This window comes from Myotis lucifugus, unplaced genomic scaffold (genome assembly GCF_000147115.1).
Source record: "Myotis lucifugus unplaced genomic scaffold, Myoluc2.0 scaffold_441, whole genome shotgun sequence".
Lineage (NCBI taxonomy): Eukaryota > Metazoa > Chordata > Mammalia > Chiroptera > Vespertilionidae > Myotis > Myotis lucifugus.
In genome coordinates, this window is record NW_005871489.1 from 554,128 (window position 1) to 573,549 (window position 19,422).

At 50.6% G+C, this 19,422-nt stretch overlaps 1 protein-coding gene across 18 annotated transcripts in view; it reads right to left on the reverse strand.

The window, feature by feature from the left end:
- The window catches only part of PRDM2 (PR/SET domain 2), a 95,491-nt gene that overhangs the window by 4,945 nt on the left and 71,124 nt on the right, over nt 1–19,422 (reverse strand). The window contains exon 8 of one of the 18 annotated variants that reach the window (XR_001351177.2): nt 6,975–7,079. The exons of 15 other annotated variants lie outside the window; for them this stretch is intronic. Coding sequence is in view for 2 of the 3 variants with exons in the window: in XM_023744257.1 (XP_023600025.1) it covers nt 17,370–17,469 (100 nt within the window). In the remaining variant the exon portion in view is untranslated. Of the gene's footprint in view, nt 1–6,974; nt 7,080–15,561; nt 17,470–19,422 lie in introns of those variants that run through there. 2 more of the 18 variants (XM_014468271.2, XM_023744257.1) reach the window with 2 other exon arrangements.

Sequence of the window (19,422 nt, forward strand, 5' to 3'; positions counted from 1 at the left end):
GGTCTGACAATATTAAATGGAAAATCCCAGAAATGCACAGCTCTCAAGTTTTAAACCAGGCGCCAGCCTGAGCAGCCGTGATGCCATCCCCGCTCCCACCCACCCGAGGTGACTCGCCCTCGTGCAGCCTAGTCCTGCTGCGAGTCCAGTACAATAAGATGCTTTGAGAGAGACCACATTCTCGGAACTGCCATGACAGCATATCGTTACAACAGTTCTACTTTAGTAGTTATTGTTGTTCATAACTTACTGTGCCCAGTTTATATGTTAAACTTTATCATAGGGACGTATGGATGGGGAAAATATAGGGTTCAGCACCACCTGTGGTTTCGGGTCCACACTGGGGGTCTGTCTGGGAATGTGTCCCCCTGGGATAAGGGGGGGCTACTGCACTTCCTTTTGGTATTCGTCACCACTCTGTCCACTCGGGTTTTTGTGTCCTGGCTCCACCAGGGGCTTCTTGTCGCTGACGGGTCCGGCACCTGGACGCAGCCCGGCACAGTAGGAAGTCTGCTACCTGCCCGGTGCTTTGCAGGGAGCTTCAGGGGCGAGACAGAGTCCGCCTCGCCGTCTGCCTGTGACTGCGCAGAGAGGAACATGCTGTTTCCGGAGAGTTCGCAGCCAGTGTGAGGCCGGGACTCGGGCCTCTGGCTCCCAGGGGGCCATTCTCGGTCATGGGTTTCTGGTAAAGGAGCTGTCCGAATACGCTGAGCTGCACTCGAAAAACAACACTGAAGAAACAGCAGGGGAGGCCAGGGCCGGGAGAAGGTGACACTGCGAAGGGTTCCGGGAGTCCTGAGCAGAGGGCAAGGACCCGAAGGGTCTGAGCCTGGGTTTGCCTGGCTGCAGCTCCTCACAGGGGAATGAGCCCCGAGGGGAGGAGGCCCCTCACCCCAAGGGGTCTTCCTGGAGCTCCGATGTCACCTGTCACCGGGCTGTGGGAGTTGGGGAGCAGGTGACATCACAGAGGGGCCACCAGACACCAGAGCCCCTCATCTCCAGGGACTGCCCAGGGACAGGGGATGCCGGGCCAGGGAGACGGAAACACTAAATAAAGACGGGCAAAGTGCAGCCGATCGCTGACCAGAGAACAGAATGACATGAAGAGGCAATTCCCAGAGGAAGCCACAGCCCGTGAGGATGGAAAGGTGCCCGGCCGCCTGTCCGAGAAGAGCTTGTTGGCACAAGGGCCTGGGACAGGTGCCGGGTGCGTGGGGCCTGCAGGTGAGGGGATGTGACGGGGTGAGGACTGCCCCCAATTCCTGGACACCTGGGGAGGCGGAGCCCAGCTGCCCCACCTCCTGAGAACCTTCCTCTGCGCCTCAGAGCTGCTCATCGCAGCCCCCAGATGGATGGCAGTTACCATCCCTCAGCGCGCGAGACACAGCGGGGGAGCCCCGGGGTCACAACCCCGCCTTCCCCTCCTGGCAGAGACAAAAGCGAATAAATGAGCGTGCGGCAGTCAGGCCACAGTGATCACTGTGGAGAGAAACGAAGCAGAGGAGAGAGCTCGGAGTGGCCGGTGGGGCGGGCGGGCTGCGAAGTGGAGGAGGAAGACCTCACAGAAACGGGTGAGCCAAGACCAGGAGGAGGCGGGCGAGGGACCCACTTGGACACCCGGGCCTCGTGTGTTCCAGGCCGTGCGAGCAGCACCTGCAAAGGCCCCGAGGTGAAACTTGCCTGGAATGTCAGGTAAGATGGGGCAGCGGGGAGGGTCTGGTAGGCATGGAGCCGGGTTGTCCTTCTGGGCACGGAGTGACCTGGCCTGACGTGGCCACTGTGTTGGGCACAGACTGCAGGATGGCAAGAGTGGGATGGAGGAGACCAGTGAGGGGGCGACTGCGGACATCCAGGTGAGAGATGATGGCAGCGTGGACCTGGGGCCAGCTGGGGAGGTGAGCGGTGAGAAGTGGCTGGATACGGACACCTTTACCAGTGCCCACAGGACTGAGGAACTGGGTGTCGGGGCTGGGGCAGGGGTGAGAAAGCGACCAGAGTCGAGATGGAGTTTAGATGGTTTCCGTTTAACCGAGCTGGGGAAGACAGCAGGAGGAGAGCGTGGCTTCCTGGGGGGTCCGCTCTGGAAGGACTAAATGTGAAATGGTTTTAGACACCCAGGGGGGAAATCAAGTGGGTGGCTGAGATGCACCGCTGATGGATTTGGGGCTGGTCGGCATCTGGGGCGACTGGGTGGCTCCTACGGGGGTGGAGACGACGAGGAGTCCAGGCACTGAGGAAGGGATCGGGGCAGCACTGGTGGTGTCACAAGCCCCGAGAGAGGTGTCACGGGAAGAGGGAAGAACCAGTGTCCAAAGCTTCCGATGGGTGAAGACGGACTGAGAACCAACCGACTAGGACACTTCAGAAGCCTAGAGGTTGCTGGTAACCGTGGTAACAGCAGTTTCCAAGACAAGGAAGAGACAAACACCTGAAAGAGGTGAGTTCAAGAGAGGAGAGGAGGACAGGGGTCAGGGTCCAGGAGCCCAGTCACGGAGACCTGGGTAAAGGGGGACACAGAAGGGGCAGGCTTGGGCGGGAAGAGCTGCCAGCCCCCGGATGCTCCCCAGAGCTCTCCAGTCCCCACCGGGCCAACCCGCTCATCCACGTTCTCCGCCAGGCTGCCTGGGTGTTGAGTGGAGACCCTGCCTGCCGTGGCCACCTTCCACCTCTCCTCCCGCATGCGTCAGGAGGGACCTTCTGGAAAGCAATCGCCAAGCTGGTTGGGCCACACAGCCGCCCGCCCGGGAGTCTTACACAACTCTCCATAAAGCCTCAGAGTGCAAACATCTAAGTCAGCGTGCCCGAGGCAAGGGAGAAGCAAAGAAGGCGCGCAGGTAAGACAACCCTGGAGATGATGTTGAAATGGCCCCAGGCTGGGTGAAGGCCCCAGGTAGAAGCTACAGGAACCACCGCCTGCTTCCTGGCACCAGCCACCGCCACTTCCAGAAATGGTTGGCCCCAGCTTCCCAAACAGGACAGCCCCTTCTGCTCCAGGGAGGCCCCTCCTACTCAAATGAGGCCCCTGGGCTGGGAGGCAGGAGCCTGGAGTGTCAGCCCTAGGTTCCCCGCTACTGGCTGTGTGGCCTCAGGAAAATGCCTCTCCCTCTCTGAGTCAGAGTGGTCTCACCTGTAAAATGAGGATGTCAACCAAGGAAAAAAGTGTATAGCATCATCCACTGAGCATGTGATACGCGGGAAACGTTTCGGGGGTTTCCTGGAGTTCCTGAAACCCTCCCAGCAGCCCCGAGGCAGGGACTGTGCCGATGCACATCTCACAGAGGAGGAGGCAGTGGCTCAGAGGCGAGAAAGCCCAACGTCTATGTTCTCTCAGCCAATAGAGGTACAGCGTTTAACCAGGTCCCTGGAGAGGCATCTGAACCCAGGGCCATTGGACACCACACCCTGGGTCCCCTCCCTGACACAGTCCTTGTCGTGATGGGGACAAGGAGCTCTTGTCAATATCCCAAAAAGCCATCAGGAGTCGAGCCGTTGCCCACGAAGGCAGGCGTCGACTTGTGCTGGAGCCGCGTCGGCTCGGAGGAGCCCTGGCGTGGGGTCTCACTCTCCGAGGCTCACTGGAGTCCCAGGAGAGGTGAGAGCCACCCCGAGGCCCACTCCTCAGCCCTGGGCTCTGACTGAGCTCTCGGAGCCACTGGTCTCTGACCCACCCGCTCAGTGCGGTCCCCGGACCAGCAGCACAGGCAGTCCTGGGGCGCTGGTTAAAGTGCAGCCACGCAGCCCCACCCAGCCTCCTGGCTCAGCCTCCACATTTTACCAGGTCCCTGGAGAGGCATCTGACACAGGAGTTGGGGAGCGTGGGCTAGGGGGCACCTTTGAGTGCAGGCCCCGTGCTGATGGCAGTGTCTAAGAGGGGCCTGGGTCGGGGGGCCTAGTGCTTAGGGATGTTTTGTAGAGAAAGTCTTTCCAATGTGAGGGCTCGAGGGAGGAAAATAAAAGTGGTCCTTGGGGCCGAGGTTTGAGACCACTGGCGGGGCAGTCGGTGAGGGACCTACCGAGGACGGTGAGGTGGGTCCTGTGCCCCTTTTAAGGCTGAGAGGCAGCAGCACAGAAAGTTAAGGTCATTGACTCATTTAAGGTCACAGAGAGGGACATGACTAGAAGAGCAGGAGGGAGGGAGGGAGGGAGGATCCACGGAGCTGACTCCACTCCGGAGCTGAATCTGCCTCTTAGCAGATGGAGTTCCTTCCCTCTCCACTCCCGAAGGCCCTGTTCCCATGCTGGCTCCCGGCGTGGCCTCTACGTGTCCAAAGACCAATCACGTCCCTACCCCGTGCGGCTTTTCCGCCCGGTTCTGCAGCCTTCAGAGGCCATTAGTCCCCCAAACATGTCTGGCTTGAACTCCAAATGCCCAGCGTGTGGCAGCTCGTAACCCAGTCAACAGAGGGTTGTCCCGCCCGGCCATGACCTCGGGCAAAGAAAGCTGCCAGGGGGACATCCCTGCTGTGGCCGCCTGCCACCCTGCCAGGACAGGAGGGGGACAGGGAACCCCGGAGTCCAGGTCAAGCAGCCCTTCGCTCAGACGGGAGAAGCCAGAGGGAGGGGTCACCCAGCAAGTTGCTCTTGGGAAGAAGTGAGAAGGCCCAGGTGGGCTCACTGTTTATATGGGGACAGTGATGGTGGGGAGCAAGGGTAGCGTGGCGCCCAGAGGAATTGGGGAAGGAAACCCCAGGAGGCAAGGCGGTGCCCTTTGGCGAGGGCACCTGGTGCTCTGTGACTGTCCCCAACCCCTGCTGCCCCCACTGGACTGAGCCCCAAGAGCGAAGGCTGGTCTGTTCACGCCTCATCCCGCCACCTGCCTGCCACCTGCCTGCCACCTGCCTGCCACCTGCCTGGCACAGGGTGGGCTCGAGAATGGTCCCTGGACAAGTCAAGGGCAAGTCAAAAGTGCTCGTCCATGGTGCTCAAGGACCAAACTGTCCAAGGAAGTGACTTCCAGGAGGTTCTCTCACCGCCAAGGCCCCGCCCAAACCATGTGACCAGGTGCCTACCTTCCCGACAATTCTTGGAGCCCGACTCCAACACCAAAGGCCTCCCTCACCACACCCCTGGCTCAGCTCAGTGCCGTGGCTCAGACGCCATGCCCGAAGGAAACAGCTATCAGCTGTGCAGTGCCCAGCGAGGCGGGAGGAACCCAGCTCCGCTCCCTATAAGTCTCTGCCTCTCAGGGCACTTGGCTCCTGCCCCCAACCCCCCATCAGTTCTAGTGCCCAGATGCCATCCCTCCTCCTCCTCTCTAGCCAAGTGAGACAGTCTGCTCTCTTTAAAAGAAACTTCTAAGAATGGGAGGGAAGCCCAAAAGAACAGATGGACACGTGTCGGGACATGAAAGCACAGAAAGCAGATTCCCAGCGTGGGGCAGAAAGGCCCCCAGGCCTCCACGAGGTCCCGAGGGCAAAGCTCTTTTAAAGGGAAAAATTCTATAAGTGACGCTAAGACTTCATTATTGCAACCGCTCTGTCCTTTAAAGTCAACTTAGACCAAGACGTTAGAAAGATGACAAAGTCAGCTCCAGGAACCACCTCCACATCTGGGAGTCACTGGGACTCAGGGTCTCGGAAGTCCTATGTGGCATCTCCCAGTGACAGGATTTCTGGAACCTGGGGTCTGGTGCCGCCCAAGGATGCTAACCGTCTGAGGCGCCTGTCTTGATGGAGAAGCCTCGTGGAGCTCGGGGGCTCCTTTGCCACCCGAGGCGTCTCCGAGGCCCGGGTGTGTCTGGCTGGCAGGGCGTCCCAGGCACAGGCTAGCGTTGCCGTGGGAAAGGCATGCTTGCTGAGTCTGAACGAGGCATTAGTCAGCGGGGTAAGGACGCTGCCTAAAGGGCCAGGGCACACACGTGGGCTGTGGGCCAGGGGAACTCCTCCTCAGAGGGTGCAGGGGACTGGATAGCAGTGTGCCCAGCACCTCCTCTCACCCCAGAGCCCCAAAGCCCTCGCCCTGTCTCCTGGCTGACCTCAAACAGGCTTAGGGTGGCTGGGGCTGGGACATGGAACAGATCTACCTATGTCACAGAGGGGACAGAGGCGGCCACAGGTGCTAAATGACCTGGCCCAGCTGGCGGACCCTCTGGGCTGCTCAGCAGCACCGAGACCCTGCGTTCCATTTGGGTTGAGGCCCACTCAGTGGCTCCGTGAGGGGTCCCTCCCTGCGGGGCAGACACGCGGCCCAGCCACACTACTAAGTCCCACAGACTCACGCCTGACACGGAATGAAAACCGTCCCAGCCCGGCGTCGGTGGAACAGGTTTTTCTAGGTGCATCCTCGCTATCATCTGCATCGCAGCAGCTAACATTTCCTTGCTCACTACGTGCCGAGCGCCATGCTCAAACTTGACATGGAGTGGCGAACTTCGTCTTCACAAGACCTCTCTAAGATGGGTCCTTCCACGTTTTATACATGAGGAACTAAGGCACAGAGAGGTTCGGCAGCTGGCCCAAGAACACACAGCTGGCAAGAGGCAGAGCCGGGGTCGAAGCCCTAGACACTTAGCTCCAGACACAGGCTCCCGAAGCCAAACAGGCATGTCTGGGCAGGATTTCTGAGCTTTAATGTGCAAACTTAGTTCCCCCACTTAACTGACAGCTGCTCTGTGCCAGGTATGGTGGGGCAACCAAGCACTCCGAAGGCACGAGAATGCTGCCAGGGATAGCTTTGGTCTAAGCTGAACCTCAGGAGGCCCCCTGTAAGCACCAACATTTATTTTTTAATTTATCATTTTTAATAGAAATTTTCTCAAATCAGCCACATGAAGCAATATCCTGATTGAGTCTTCTCTGTGGGAGTCAGATTTCTAACTCTGCACTTACATATGCTGTCATGTGCCATCATGCTCCGTCACGAGATGTTGTCCTCGGAGCCTAAGAAAGCGTGGCAGCCTTCTTGTCCACACACTGAACAAGATCAGGCCTTCCAATGGTTCGTACCGATACTGACCAATCACACTGATTATATACCTGATGCTGTGCTGGACGCTGGGATGCAGCAGCGAAGCGAACAGACCTGGTCTTTGCCCGTGTGGGGCATGTGTTCGAGAAGAGGGTCATCATTGCTTGCATAATCTATAATACAAAATCCCATGGTGTGATTGACATTAAGGAGGAAACGCAGAGGCTACCAGAGCTCTGAACAAGGACACAAGGGACCTGACTTCACGTGCACACGTGTGCATGTGTGTGTACATGTGCATGTATGCAGTTTGCACCCCAAGACGTGGGTTCTGTAGGACATTGAGCATACACTTAGGGTTTGCTTCATTTGCCATGTTGTCTTGTATTACTTTGGAGGATTGGGGATGGAATAACACACAGAATGTCTAACTTATTTTACCCCCAGGAAAAAAAAGAACGGATTTCCAGATGAGAGGTCATTTCAGTGTCTGAAGGCAACCACTGTTACTACCTACCCTTGCCCCCAAATCTTTCCCACCCTCATTCTGTGCCTGAGCCTCCAAGTTTTACACAAGCAGATCTGAGAGTTTGCAAACTGGAACAAATCAGGTGAGAACTCATCTAGTTCTTCCCCAGGCCTCCTTCCGATCTGTCTACCAGATCTGGGTACCCAAGGTCGCCTGCTCGTCACAAGATGCAGATCTGAGAAGATGGCCCCTGGATTTCTGATGGGGTCACACTGGGCTGCTGCCGAGATGGCTTCTCAGATGCTCACAGCCCACCACCTGGAGAAATGGCCGGAAAGTTGGGGATGGTTGGGATTGGGATGTCTCCTGGGATAAGTCAAGAGGCCATTTCCACCATTTCCATCACTTCTGCTTTTCTTTTTAAGACCCAATGGAAGGCTCTGAAGTCTGGGTAAAACTCATGTGAGAAGCTGACAAAAATAAAGATTTCCAAGATCCACTCCCAGAGATGACAGTTTCACGGGCCTGGATTCTTAATAAGCCCCCCGGTGGCTTGTGGTGCAGATGGTCCACCAAGTGAACATCCTGACACATGCCAACCAGGGCCCTTCGCACACCTGGGAACACAGGCAGGAAATGCCCCCCCTCCGAACACTGTAATTAACAGGTCGTCTGGACCCGGGAAATACTGTCCCCTCACCTACGCCCCTGCCCAACATGATTCAGGACGTCGCCTCATAAACCACCTGCTGTTAGCTGATACTCTCGGCTCTAGCTGTCATGTTTATAAATAGTTTTAAGGAATATAAACATATTAACTATAGTGAAATACAAAAAAATAAAAGAAAACCACAAAGCAAATACATCAACTACAATTCCCAATACCAATTTGTTGGGTGCCTCAAAGTGGTTGGCACCTACATGAGGACAAAGTCAACACAGCCTTGTTTCCACCAAACTCACCGGTAAAATGCAAAGGAGCCTGAATGTGAAGGAAGATAAGAGGACAGAACACCTTTGAACCTCTGCACTGGTCATCAGAGAAACTCCGGAAACTCCTGGCGCAATACACTTAGAGAGGAAAGAAAATCAAATCAACGGGCAGGGGGACCCATGTCTTCCTTATAAAGCAATGGGATGGACTGAGCCCCAGGCACTTCCTCAGAGAGTCAGCCACTGGTTAGCACAGGCACCGCATGAAATATTTATTCCAAACCCAGAGGAAAGCACGGAGGCATGAGGTACAGAGAAGAACACCACTGTTTCAGAATTAAGGTACTTCATGGGGCAAGAAACCTTCCCTGAGAGACTGTGCATTCTACCCCAGCTTCCATTTCATTCTCTCCACAAACTGCTTATGAAACTCGTGGCTCAAAAGGAAAAAGCGATCTATGTGTGTGTGAGACTGCACATGTTCCTATCTGGAGGTCATTTGTCCAGCAAACGTCATTTACCAGCCAAGGACCAAGGGCAAACCACGCCAGCATGTCTGTCTGCTGCTCACGCACTCTGCTTGCCGGGAGGCCCCTGGTGTCCTCTCAGGCCCTACCTGCCTCGTTATTTACAGGAACTATTAATAGGACCACTCTCTAGCTTCCTAGCCCATAGGGGATTTACAGGGCACATCTGGAGGCGACCAGCAGTGCAGACAACATCCATAAATCACAAATGAAAAACGAGCCAGGAGTACATCCTTCCTGAAACGTGGTTAAGTCACACCTCAAGCATCCGGACCCGGCATGCCTGAATTGCCTCTCAGGGCATCACTTCTCCACAACAGTATTCATTGACGGTTACCATGAGCCTCCGGGAAAAGTGTACTTGGCGCCCAGTGCCATTTTTAAAAGCAGGGAAGTAGCAGATACATTAACCTCCTGACAGCACACACACATGCGGCAGAGCCACTGCCCCCACCCTTTCTGCAAACAAGGCAGACACCTGGCACGGGCCCTCTGATCCTGAGCGTGACCTCACTTCTGAATCCTGCCGATGCGGCGCCCCAGGCAGTTGCTCTCCGGGTGCACATAGGAACCTACTTGCCTACTGTGGCCTGGAAAGCCTTCTATGAAGTAGAAGAAAGTCGACAGTAGACAAGGTTTGGACGAGTCAGCACCTGAACCTGTTCCTTCCCTAACAGAGCCGGGTGCATCACACCAGGTGTGGCTGGAGCTGCGCAGTCTGGTCTCCCAAGAACAGACAAAATGGACCAGGATCAGGGAGGACGGAGATGTGTGTTCACCTCCTCCGTTTCAGCTCCTTCATATCAACGGGTGCTTCTCACCCACATGGGGCGGTTGCTTACCAGCAAGCAGCTCCCTGCCTTTTTGCTGTTGTTAATCCTCACCTGAGGGTATTTACCTAAGGGTATTTTTTCATTGGTTTTTAGAAAGTGGGAGGGTGAGAGAAACATTGATGTGAGAGAGGCGCAATGATTGGGTGCCTCCTAGACGCGCCCCAACCAGGGCTGGGGATGGAGCCTACAATCCAGATACATGCCCTTGACTGGAATTGAACCTGGGACCCTTCAGCCCTTGGGCCAACACTCTATCCACTGAGCCAAACTGGCTAGGGCTCCCTGCTTCTCAAGATGCCACTGCCAAGAACCAGGCCCAGCCAGGCTTCCCTCCCAGCTCAGGGGACTAGAGGCAGAGCAGACTCTGATGGACAGGTGAGGCCACTGCCTGGACCTGGCTGCTCTGACTACCTGGGACCTCGGATAAATTGCTTACCTTCTGTGTGCCTGCTCCCCATTTGAAAAATGGGAGGACATAAAAGTGTTTTTTTTAATGATGAAATGGGGTAATACAGGAAAAGCCCTGAAAACAGTGATGGTTCTCACATTATGTCAGTAAGTTGGGATTCCTTGGTTACATTTTCATGGAGCTAATGTTTTCTTATGAAGCTACCTTTTAAAATGTACATTTTGGCTTTGAAATTCAAAACCAAGGGAAATAAAGTTATATGGAGGGAGGTGCTTTGAAATTCAAAACCAAGAGAAAGTTCTATGGAGCGTTGACACAATAAAACTAATGCTTTTCTCACCTTGACTTGAAAAGTGCCTGCCTGTCTCACAGCTCACTCTCCAGCTCTGGTGGGTGGGGGCGCCTCCTGTAGAAAGGCAGCAGCTATGGTCCCGAGGGGACAGCTCAGGCCCCCGTGGAGGCGGCCAAAGGCCCCTGGGGTCCCTTGAGGGCCCGCTGTGGGCACTGGCAGGAGAGGATGGGGGACATCCCGGCTATGGCAGCCTTGCGGTCATGAAATCACATACATGGCAAGTCAGCGCTTAGGGAGCCACAACGCTCGATCAGCTTTAAACAGATCCAACAGGACATCTTTCAGCATCAACAGCCACAACAGCGGCTGGCGTTTACGAAGCACTTACTAGTGCAAGCGGCATCTGTGGTCCTCGTGGGCTTGTCTGTGTCTTCACAAGCATCCTTTGTGGCTGGACTGATCACCACCATTTTACAGAAAGGAGGACTGGGGCTCAGAGAGTTGGCATGACTTGCCCAAGGTTACAGAGCTAGTAAGTGATGAAGCCAGGATGCAGACACTTGATTCAATTAACAAATATTTATTGAGCGGCTACTACATGCCAGGCACTGTGGTACATGCAACAGGCAGCGTCTCCATCCTGGGAGAAGCGTTCAGTAAACCAATGTAACAGATTGAACAGAACATGTGGAAGACGTGAGGGTCTCCAAGAACACGTGGAGAGGGACAGCACTTATTTCAGAGTGGATGGTCAGGGAAGGCTTCTTGAAGGAGGTGCCAGCTGAGCAAGCAGCTCTGGGGCAGAGCGAGTGCCCTCACCTACATTTCACTGCCTGTGATGAAACCTTGGCGAAACCTCCCAACCAGGCCAGTGCCGGCCTGCACCACACCGTCTCTTTCACGGGAGGCGAGCGGCCTGCAGCAAACTCTGGACTTTGAATTCCATTCTGTGTGATCATGGCTGCCACCCTGAAGCTATGGACTATACGCTACACAACCTCTCGGCAGCAAAACCCCTCTTTGGGCGATGACGTCAGCCTGAGACATTTAGGGGACACAGTGAGTTCAGAGGTTTCACAATGCCTTTAAGGACAGGGCTCTGGAGCCTGGCCAGCAGGGCTCAGGGGTTGAGCGTCGACCTATGAACTAGTAGGTCACAGTTCAATTCCCGGTCAGGGCACATGCCCCGGTTGCGGGCTCAGTCCCCAGTGGGGGGGCATATGGGAGGCAGCCAATCAGTGATTCTCTCTCATCAGTGATGTTTCTCTCTCTACTTCCTTCCTCTCTGAAATCAATAAAAATATATTTTAAAAAAGAACAGGGCTCTGGAATCAGACGGCTGGGCGTGGGCTCTCTCTCACTTGGAGCTGTGGGACATGCCAGTGAGGCTGCTGCCCAGGCTCCATTTCTCCGTAAATGCTGAGAACGCCAGGCAGAGACCTCAGAACAGTGGCCATGTCCAGGGGCCTCTGCAAGCCCAGGGACACAGGACAGGGTCCACAGATCTATAGCCCACACCTTTGGAAGTCCAGCTGGCCATTACAGATGCTTTCTGAATGGCTGACCGGCTGAGTCACTACTGGAGAATGTGCCTGGTTTCACGAGTCCAGTTACAGCTTGGGAACAGCCATCCAAAAATGTTCCTAAACTCAAGCTGGGTTGGCAAGGGTTGGATGTGATTATAAAAAACCAAGTGAGAAGAGAATGTTACTGCAAGAAAAATTGAATCCATGTGAGTTTTAAATAACCTAATTCCAATAAGAATATTAAACTATCATTTTGGCAATTATTAAATACTAAAACAAATGCAATGATTTAAAATTGAAATTCCATTTTTACTTTTTGTTAATCCTCCCCCAAGGATATTTTTCTCTTTCTTTTTTTTTTTTTTTTTAGAGGGAGTGGAAGGAAGTAGGGACAGAGATAAACATTGATGTGAGACACATCAACTGGTTGCCTCCCACATGTGCCCTACTGGGGACTGAGCCTGCAACTGAGGTACGTGCCCCCGACCAGAATCAAACCCAGGACCATTCAGTCCATGGGCGGATGCTCTTCTATCCACTGAGCCAAACCGGCTAGGGCTGAAATTTTTTTTTTTTTTAAGGTAAAAAATGAAAATTGCCACAACTGTATCCTAAGGCCTAAATTCCCTATTGTTATTAACTTACCTGTGCAACAAACTCCAGGCCTTTAAAGATTCCTACTGAAAACTTATACTTAAGATTTTTTAAATAAATATTTTTATTGATTTCAGAGAGGAAGGGAGATAGAGATAGAAACATCAGAGAATCATTGACTGGCTGCCTTCTGCCCGCCCCCTACTGGGGATCGAGCTCACAACCTGGGCATGTGCCCTTGACCGGAATTGAACCCGGGACCCTTGTCCGCAGATTGATGCTCTATCCACCAAGCCAAACCAGGTAGGGATACACTCAGATTTAATGCTAACACTCAGTAGTTACCTAAGCAGAATTCCAGACTGCACCTGTCTAAACACTACTATAGGAATATTTTTAGGAATATGTTCAGAATAGAAACCTGGACTTTAAAATCCTCCTGTAGCTTTCTGTCATTGCTAACGTGACACCCAAGTTCTCACCCCAACTGGGTAACTCAGGTAGCAACTAACAAGGAATGTTCAGAATCGTGGGTTCTGTCTGGCTTGTCGCTGTGGTTTATAAACTGGACTTGGGAAGGCACATTTAGGCACTAAAAATCTTCCCTAAAAATCTGTTCTTTGGGACACCTGCCTGGATTTGGGGCCACTTTCTGTAAGAGATAGTTGAAAAGGAATCCAGCTGGTATAAGTGAGGCAGAAAACAGAAGCACGTACAAATCCCATTACCCCAGTAGTTCAGCAAGTTAACTCTAATAAAAGTATTTCCAAGCCCCTTTAATGGCTCACAACAGAACTGCAAGCAATTTAATGCAGTCGTGATGGCTTTTCTAATTCATAATCTAGAAGGTAAATAAAATCTACACACACTCTCTTGGCTGTAATCCTACACTTTAAAAACAACTTACTACCGGCAGAATTTTAACCCTTTGATCTGCACGGAATACATACTAGTACTTGCTAAGCGGGGAAGGCAAGTCCCGATCAACTTTCTTTTTGGGCTAATGCCCAACAGGTCAAAGTTCTCAAGTGACAACCGAGGACGCTTCCCAGGATCCCCAGACCCTTCCTTAGAACCACTTTCAAGACCAGAGGACATTATGATAGCGACCTTGATTTTCCTTAGGCGATTTCTGTTGACTAATCAGATCAATCTAGAACAGTGGTTCTCAACCTTCCTAATGCCACAACCCTTTAATACAGTTCCTCATGTTGTGGTGACCCCCAATTTCATTGTCACAAATTGAACATAATTAAAGCATAGTGATTAATCACAAAAACAATATGTAATTATATATGTGTTTTCTGATGGTCTTAGGCGACCCCTGTGAAAGGGTCGTTTCGACCCCGCTGATCTAGAAAGTCAGCGGGACTGGAGCGGCCGTGACGTGGGCAGGAGCACACTCTGGTTCAGAGTGAAACCAGACCCGGTGCTCCAGGAGCTGCTCCTACTGACGGTCTTGCTGCAGCAGGAAGACTTCCTTGCTCACAAAGGGGTGACTCTACTTGTTCACAAATGCAGGGGAAGCCTTTATAAAGAGCTTTATACAACTAGAGGAAATGAAACTTAAAAAAAATAATAATAATATGCTGTAAAAATAATAGACAGGATGGTGCAGGTCGGAGGCAGTTCAAATCCCAGGTTGGCGCTTTCAACTCCCCCAAGTCTGATTCCCCATCTGTAAATGACACCAACCTCCGGGTGCTGTTGTCAAGTGTCTGAAAATGCTTAGGGCAGTGCCTTGCACACGGGATAGCTGTCAGGTTCCCAGAAGCTTGTCACCACTTGCAGGCGAGGAACTCCAGTGAACCAGAGCGGCTGGAGGTCGGGACGAGGCCCGGGGGGTCTCCAAACGGGAGACTGGGGCACAGAGCCTGACCTGGTCCACCAATGAGCAGTCGCACATTTTCCCTCTACGTCTCTCCCACTCAAACTTCAAGTTTTGTTCCAACGATATTTTTTTGACCTTGTTGTTTTTGTCTAGGAAGAATTTAACAGTAATATGGAACTCATCATTCCCACCATTCTGGACCTAGTTTCTTTTTTAAAAAAATATCCCACGGCACTTTAAGGCCCAGCATCTTGTAGGCAAACTCCCAGTCCCGCAAAAGTCTCAGCCTCCACACCCAGTAAGAGGACAAAGGAAAACGCAGAGACCACCTAGCCATTCCCTACTTGGAAGAGACTGGGAACTAAGATCCAGAAATACCTTGCCCAAGGCTGAGCCACCGAAGCAGGCCATAGGAGGCTGGAAGGCGAGTGTATGTGCGATGCCTGCTGGCTGCCGGCATGGAGGGAGAGGAATGGCGAGCAGACGGCCAAGATGGAACCCACTTCCTCCACAAAGAGCGCCCTCTCCTCCCACAATGTGCAGTCTGCAGGGAGCTGTGTGTGCTCAGCCCTCTGTGTAGGGCCATTAAACAGCAAACACAGAAAGCCAGTCCGAACTCCTCCAACCCAGCGCCTCCCCGCTTCCTCCTGTGAAACCGCCCTCCCCCTCCCGCTGGGTCTCCGGGGGTGGGGAAGGTGAATCATGAACCAGAGGACATTTGGCCAGGAGACACTGATCACTCCTTCACTTTACCGCCTTTCCCTAAGACTTTGGAATGACACATACTGATGTAAAGCATGAGAACCACAGTGCTATCGTGGGACTTTATGAAACTGCAAACATTCAATCTCAAGAAAAACAGCAATCCCATATAAACTCAATACAGATGTTCCAACTTCTTTGTTTCATTCTTTGGGGATTCTTAACAATAAAAATCCCCAAACCAGAGTAAACCGTTAGCAAGCACCGAGGAAGTAGAGACCCCACCTGTGAAATGCTTTATTTCACTCTTGAGGTCCCTCAGAGCACACTGACCGACTTCATGGCTACCCGCTCAACAGCAGATAAGGATGTGATATAACAAATAGTCAATGCCGAACAGGAACACGTGAGGAGGTCCTCTGGGCGGACCCTGCACAGCACACAGCACAGTGTGCGGCTTCCAACGCTTTTCCTACGGCCTCTTCATTTCTGCCCTTCACTGCTCCCAACCATGTACAAAATGCAGTCCTTTCACAAGCTTTTAGAAAGTTTTTATTGGTTACAATGATATAAAATGTATCATTTAACGTTACCCTAGTTATTAAGTGCTTGCTAGCAACAGCATAAAAAACTTTTGTACATCTGACAAGCTCAAATGATGTTTCATCCTGGAAGGGATAAACAGCAAACAGCACTCTTAGCCGGTCTGTCTACAATTAGCCTCTTTCTCTCTTAAAAGGCTACATTGGTTCAAATCAACAGACAATCCCTTTTGTATGTCAAATTGTAAATTTTAATGTTTTCATTAAAATAGTCTTTTATATCATAACTCTCCAACAAGAAACAGTAAAATAACTAACAGCAAACTCCAGTACAAGAACACTCTCCAGATTAACAACTCAAACACAAATGTAAAAGGCAAATCACAATACAATTGAAGCATCCAAAACAATTTAAATAATTTTAAATATTTTATTTTTAAACTGCTACAAATGCTTTATACAATATTTCAACACAAAAGTCCCCAGAACAGAAATGTAACAAAATGGGAATGATAGTGAAAGGATTAAAATGGCACAAATTCACCAAACAAGTATTAAACTACACATTTTAAGAGGTAGATTACTTTTAAAGTTGAAAACAAAAGAAAAAAACACATGAATAACCTAGCCATTTCCCACCAACTCAGTCATTAATTAGGGTGAAAGCATATATAATGTATGGAGAAATGATACACCCAGGAAAAGGCCAATTTGTAGTTTTTAAATCTCTATTAGAGACTGCAGTGTAAGCCTGGTATGTAAATTTATTTTTACTTTTTTACTTAAGTGCAGACATACACCTTTCTAGGCCTGAGATGCATCCTAGGCATCGGTATATTGCTACATAGCCTCCCATAACATAACAGTTATAAATTAGTGCCACATAGTTATTCGAGAGGATGTCCATCTGGATAAACACACATGAAACTGGAAGAGGCATAAAAAAGGAGTCCATATCCAATCCGGTTTCCTCTCCATTATGCTGGCCATCAGCTTGTGATTAAAAAAAAAAAAAAAAGCAGGCAGAGAGAGAAGCTAAATGCCTCTGTCTGTAATTAACTTAAAAGAAAGGCATCAAGAGCTGGTGTGTGACCAAAACTTCTTAAAACAAGTGCATTAGAATTGTCATCCCTGAAATCTACAATAAACCACTGATAAAAAAAGAGAACTTGCTTTGCAAGGTTAGGTTCAAATCACTCCTTCCTCTGCTATGTGCCAAAACCAGGGCCACACTCACATCTGAGTTATCAGTCCTGTGATGATGGGCCAGTTCATCTAGCCCGTCTTACAGCACCTCTGGCATCTCAATCACCCAGGTGCCCAGCACGTGTTGGGCACCAGCGAAGAAGCAGATGCCTGACTCTAACCAGGGCAACAAGAAGCCTGCGGATTTGTGAGACAGCTTCAACTGGTCTTGCAAGCTTGGTAGATTTCGCATCCTTTGTCGTAGTGCTTATCCTAAGTTGAGCATGCATTATCTTTATTTAGTCAATTAAGGTTTGTTTTGTGTGGGGGGCTTTTCTACAGGAAGTTCCTAGAAAATAAGAAAACTGAAGATAAATGACAACATAACACAACCTTACATGAATTGACCATGTTAAAGAGAAGGTGAGATGATCCATATGACAAATGTTAGGACAGTAACAGGTTGATTCTGGAAGTGTGCAGCTACTTGGGGGCCCTACTCAATAGGCACACGCTGGCCAGGCCCCAGCCCTATCTGGAGTGGTGTGGCAGAGATGGATATGGGAGGAAACATCGTTTTATTTCTGTAATAACCTGTGGTGAATGCTGGGGGCTGGCTCTTAATCACAGATGGCTATGATGAAACACGCAGGAGGAGGTGCTGCTGCCAGTGCTGTGGGAAGTCCTTCAGTACACAACAGGGTGAGTAAAGCGAAATCACTGAGAACAGAGAGAAGTGAGTATTTCTGACGAGGTGCCATGAAATCATCCCTGAATAAAATTTACAAGTAGAAATCTACTGAAAGGGAAGACGACTATAGTTAAAACAACTCCTTACCAGTGTAACGCAACAAGTATGTACCAAGGACGAGGCCTGCTAAGCCCTCATGATAATCTCAGGCCTGAGTTCAGGAATCCTGGTTTTATACCAAATGGGCTAAAGGCACTAAAAAGAGAACAAACCCCCTGAAGAAATGCCCACTCTTGTGCCCAGATAATCAGAATATGATGCCCTGTCTTCACAAATTTATGGTCACTTGTAAATGGACCCCTTTTAAAACACATCCTTCTGATGTGTCCACAGCACAGTTCAGTGACAAACACCAAGGGGGGTCAGCTAGCGGGGATGCTGCTGCTGCCACCTACCAGTGAGAACAACAGTTTTCTTATCTGATTCTCTGTGCTTCCTTTTAGGCCAATTTCACTCTAGCATTGTAACCCTCTGTTAAACAATGAAACCAATGAAACAAAGCAAAATAATCACAATAAACTGGAGGAAACAGAGATACAATTTTAGTAGGCACTTTGGTCCCCTGTGGTCTTCTTCCAAAAGCACTGGATGAGTAAGAGGCTAACTGAATGAACTTGATAAATGTAGTGACTCAGAGAACTTTTCTTTACCCTTGAATGGTATAAATGGGATCCAGTACAAAATGATTCTCTCAGACAAGACTGGAGACAAAGGCGGGTACGCATAGTGCATTCTAAAGCATCAACCACCCGGGCATGTTTTGTAGTACAGTCTGTAAAAATGATGACATATTCTGGCTCTTTATCTTTGGAAAGGACTTGAGTTCAAGAACCTCCTATTGTTGAGGAACTTCCAGAACAAAGACAGAGTACAAACAGGTACAGTTAAAACACTACAGCAGGCCACTATAATGGCTAATAGGTGCTTATGCATATGGCATGGCCAGAGGCCAGATGCTGAGTAAGATCTATAGTAACTAATTGTTTAGTACATTTCTGAAGTAGCTTTTTAACTATCAGTCTTGGCTAACAATTCTTCTCTACATCATTCTTTAGCCATGACTTAAGGCACACGGGCACCCAGAATTCTACCTCGTCAGCTGTGCACTGGTAACAGTACCTTTGGATCCTCATGACCTCCCCAAATGGCAGACCACTCCCCAGCGAGCTCTAATTCTGCTTGTCTGAAACACCAAAGACTTTTCAGACACTGAGAGGGATAACCAAGAAAGCCTTGAGTCCGGCAACTCCCTCTGAAAGGACAAGATTTTGAAGTATTTTGCAGAAATCCTATCTGATGGTGAGCTTTTCACAAGTTTGACCCGTAGGCATTTTTCAGGAAACAGCAGGAATCCCAAGAAAGTGCGTCAAACCAAGGTTATTTAAATGATTTAGAAAGTTTGAGAAGTCAACATAACCAATTTAACTATTACCCTATGTTTTTGTCACTAAGAACACTTCTGAATATAGGGAGGACACAAATAAAACAGCAAAATCACCTCAAATCTAAGATGAACTCTTACATCATTACTGGGAAACAAAGGCACTGACGGCCACCTGACTTGCCCTGGGTTTCAGCATGTGCCCGGCCAGCCAAGGAGCCTGGCCTTGCTGCAGTTCTAAGCATACTCCTGGCTGCTGCCCCTTTGGGATCCGGCCTGTGTCACCCTTTGCTGGAGAGAGGAGGGGTGGGGAACTTAAGGCATTTTAAAATGAGTACGGTGCATTTTGTTTTAAGCCATGAGGCAAGTTTTTTGAATGAAAACTATAGAAGCATGAATCATGGAAGCATTCTCCGTTACTATAACTATGCTTGAATCACAGAAACATTGACGAGATTGCAATGTGGTTTTAATGGCCTCAGAGATCCATTTTAACAGAAGAAACCACCTATAATCCAGAAAAAATAAAAGTGACACTGAG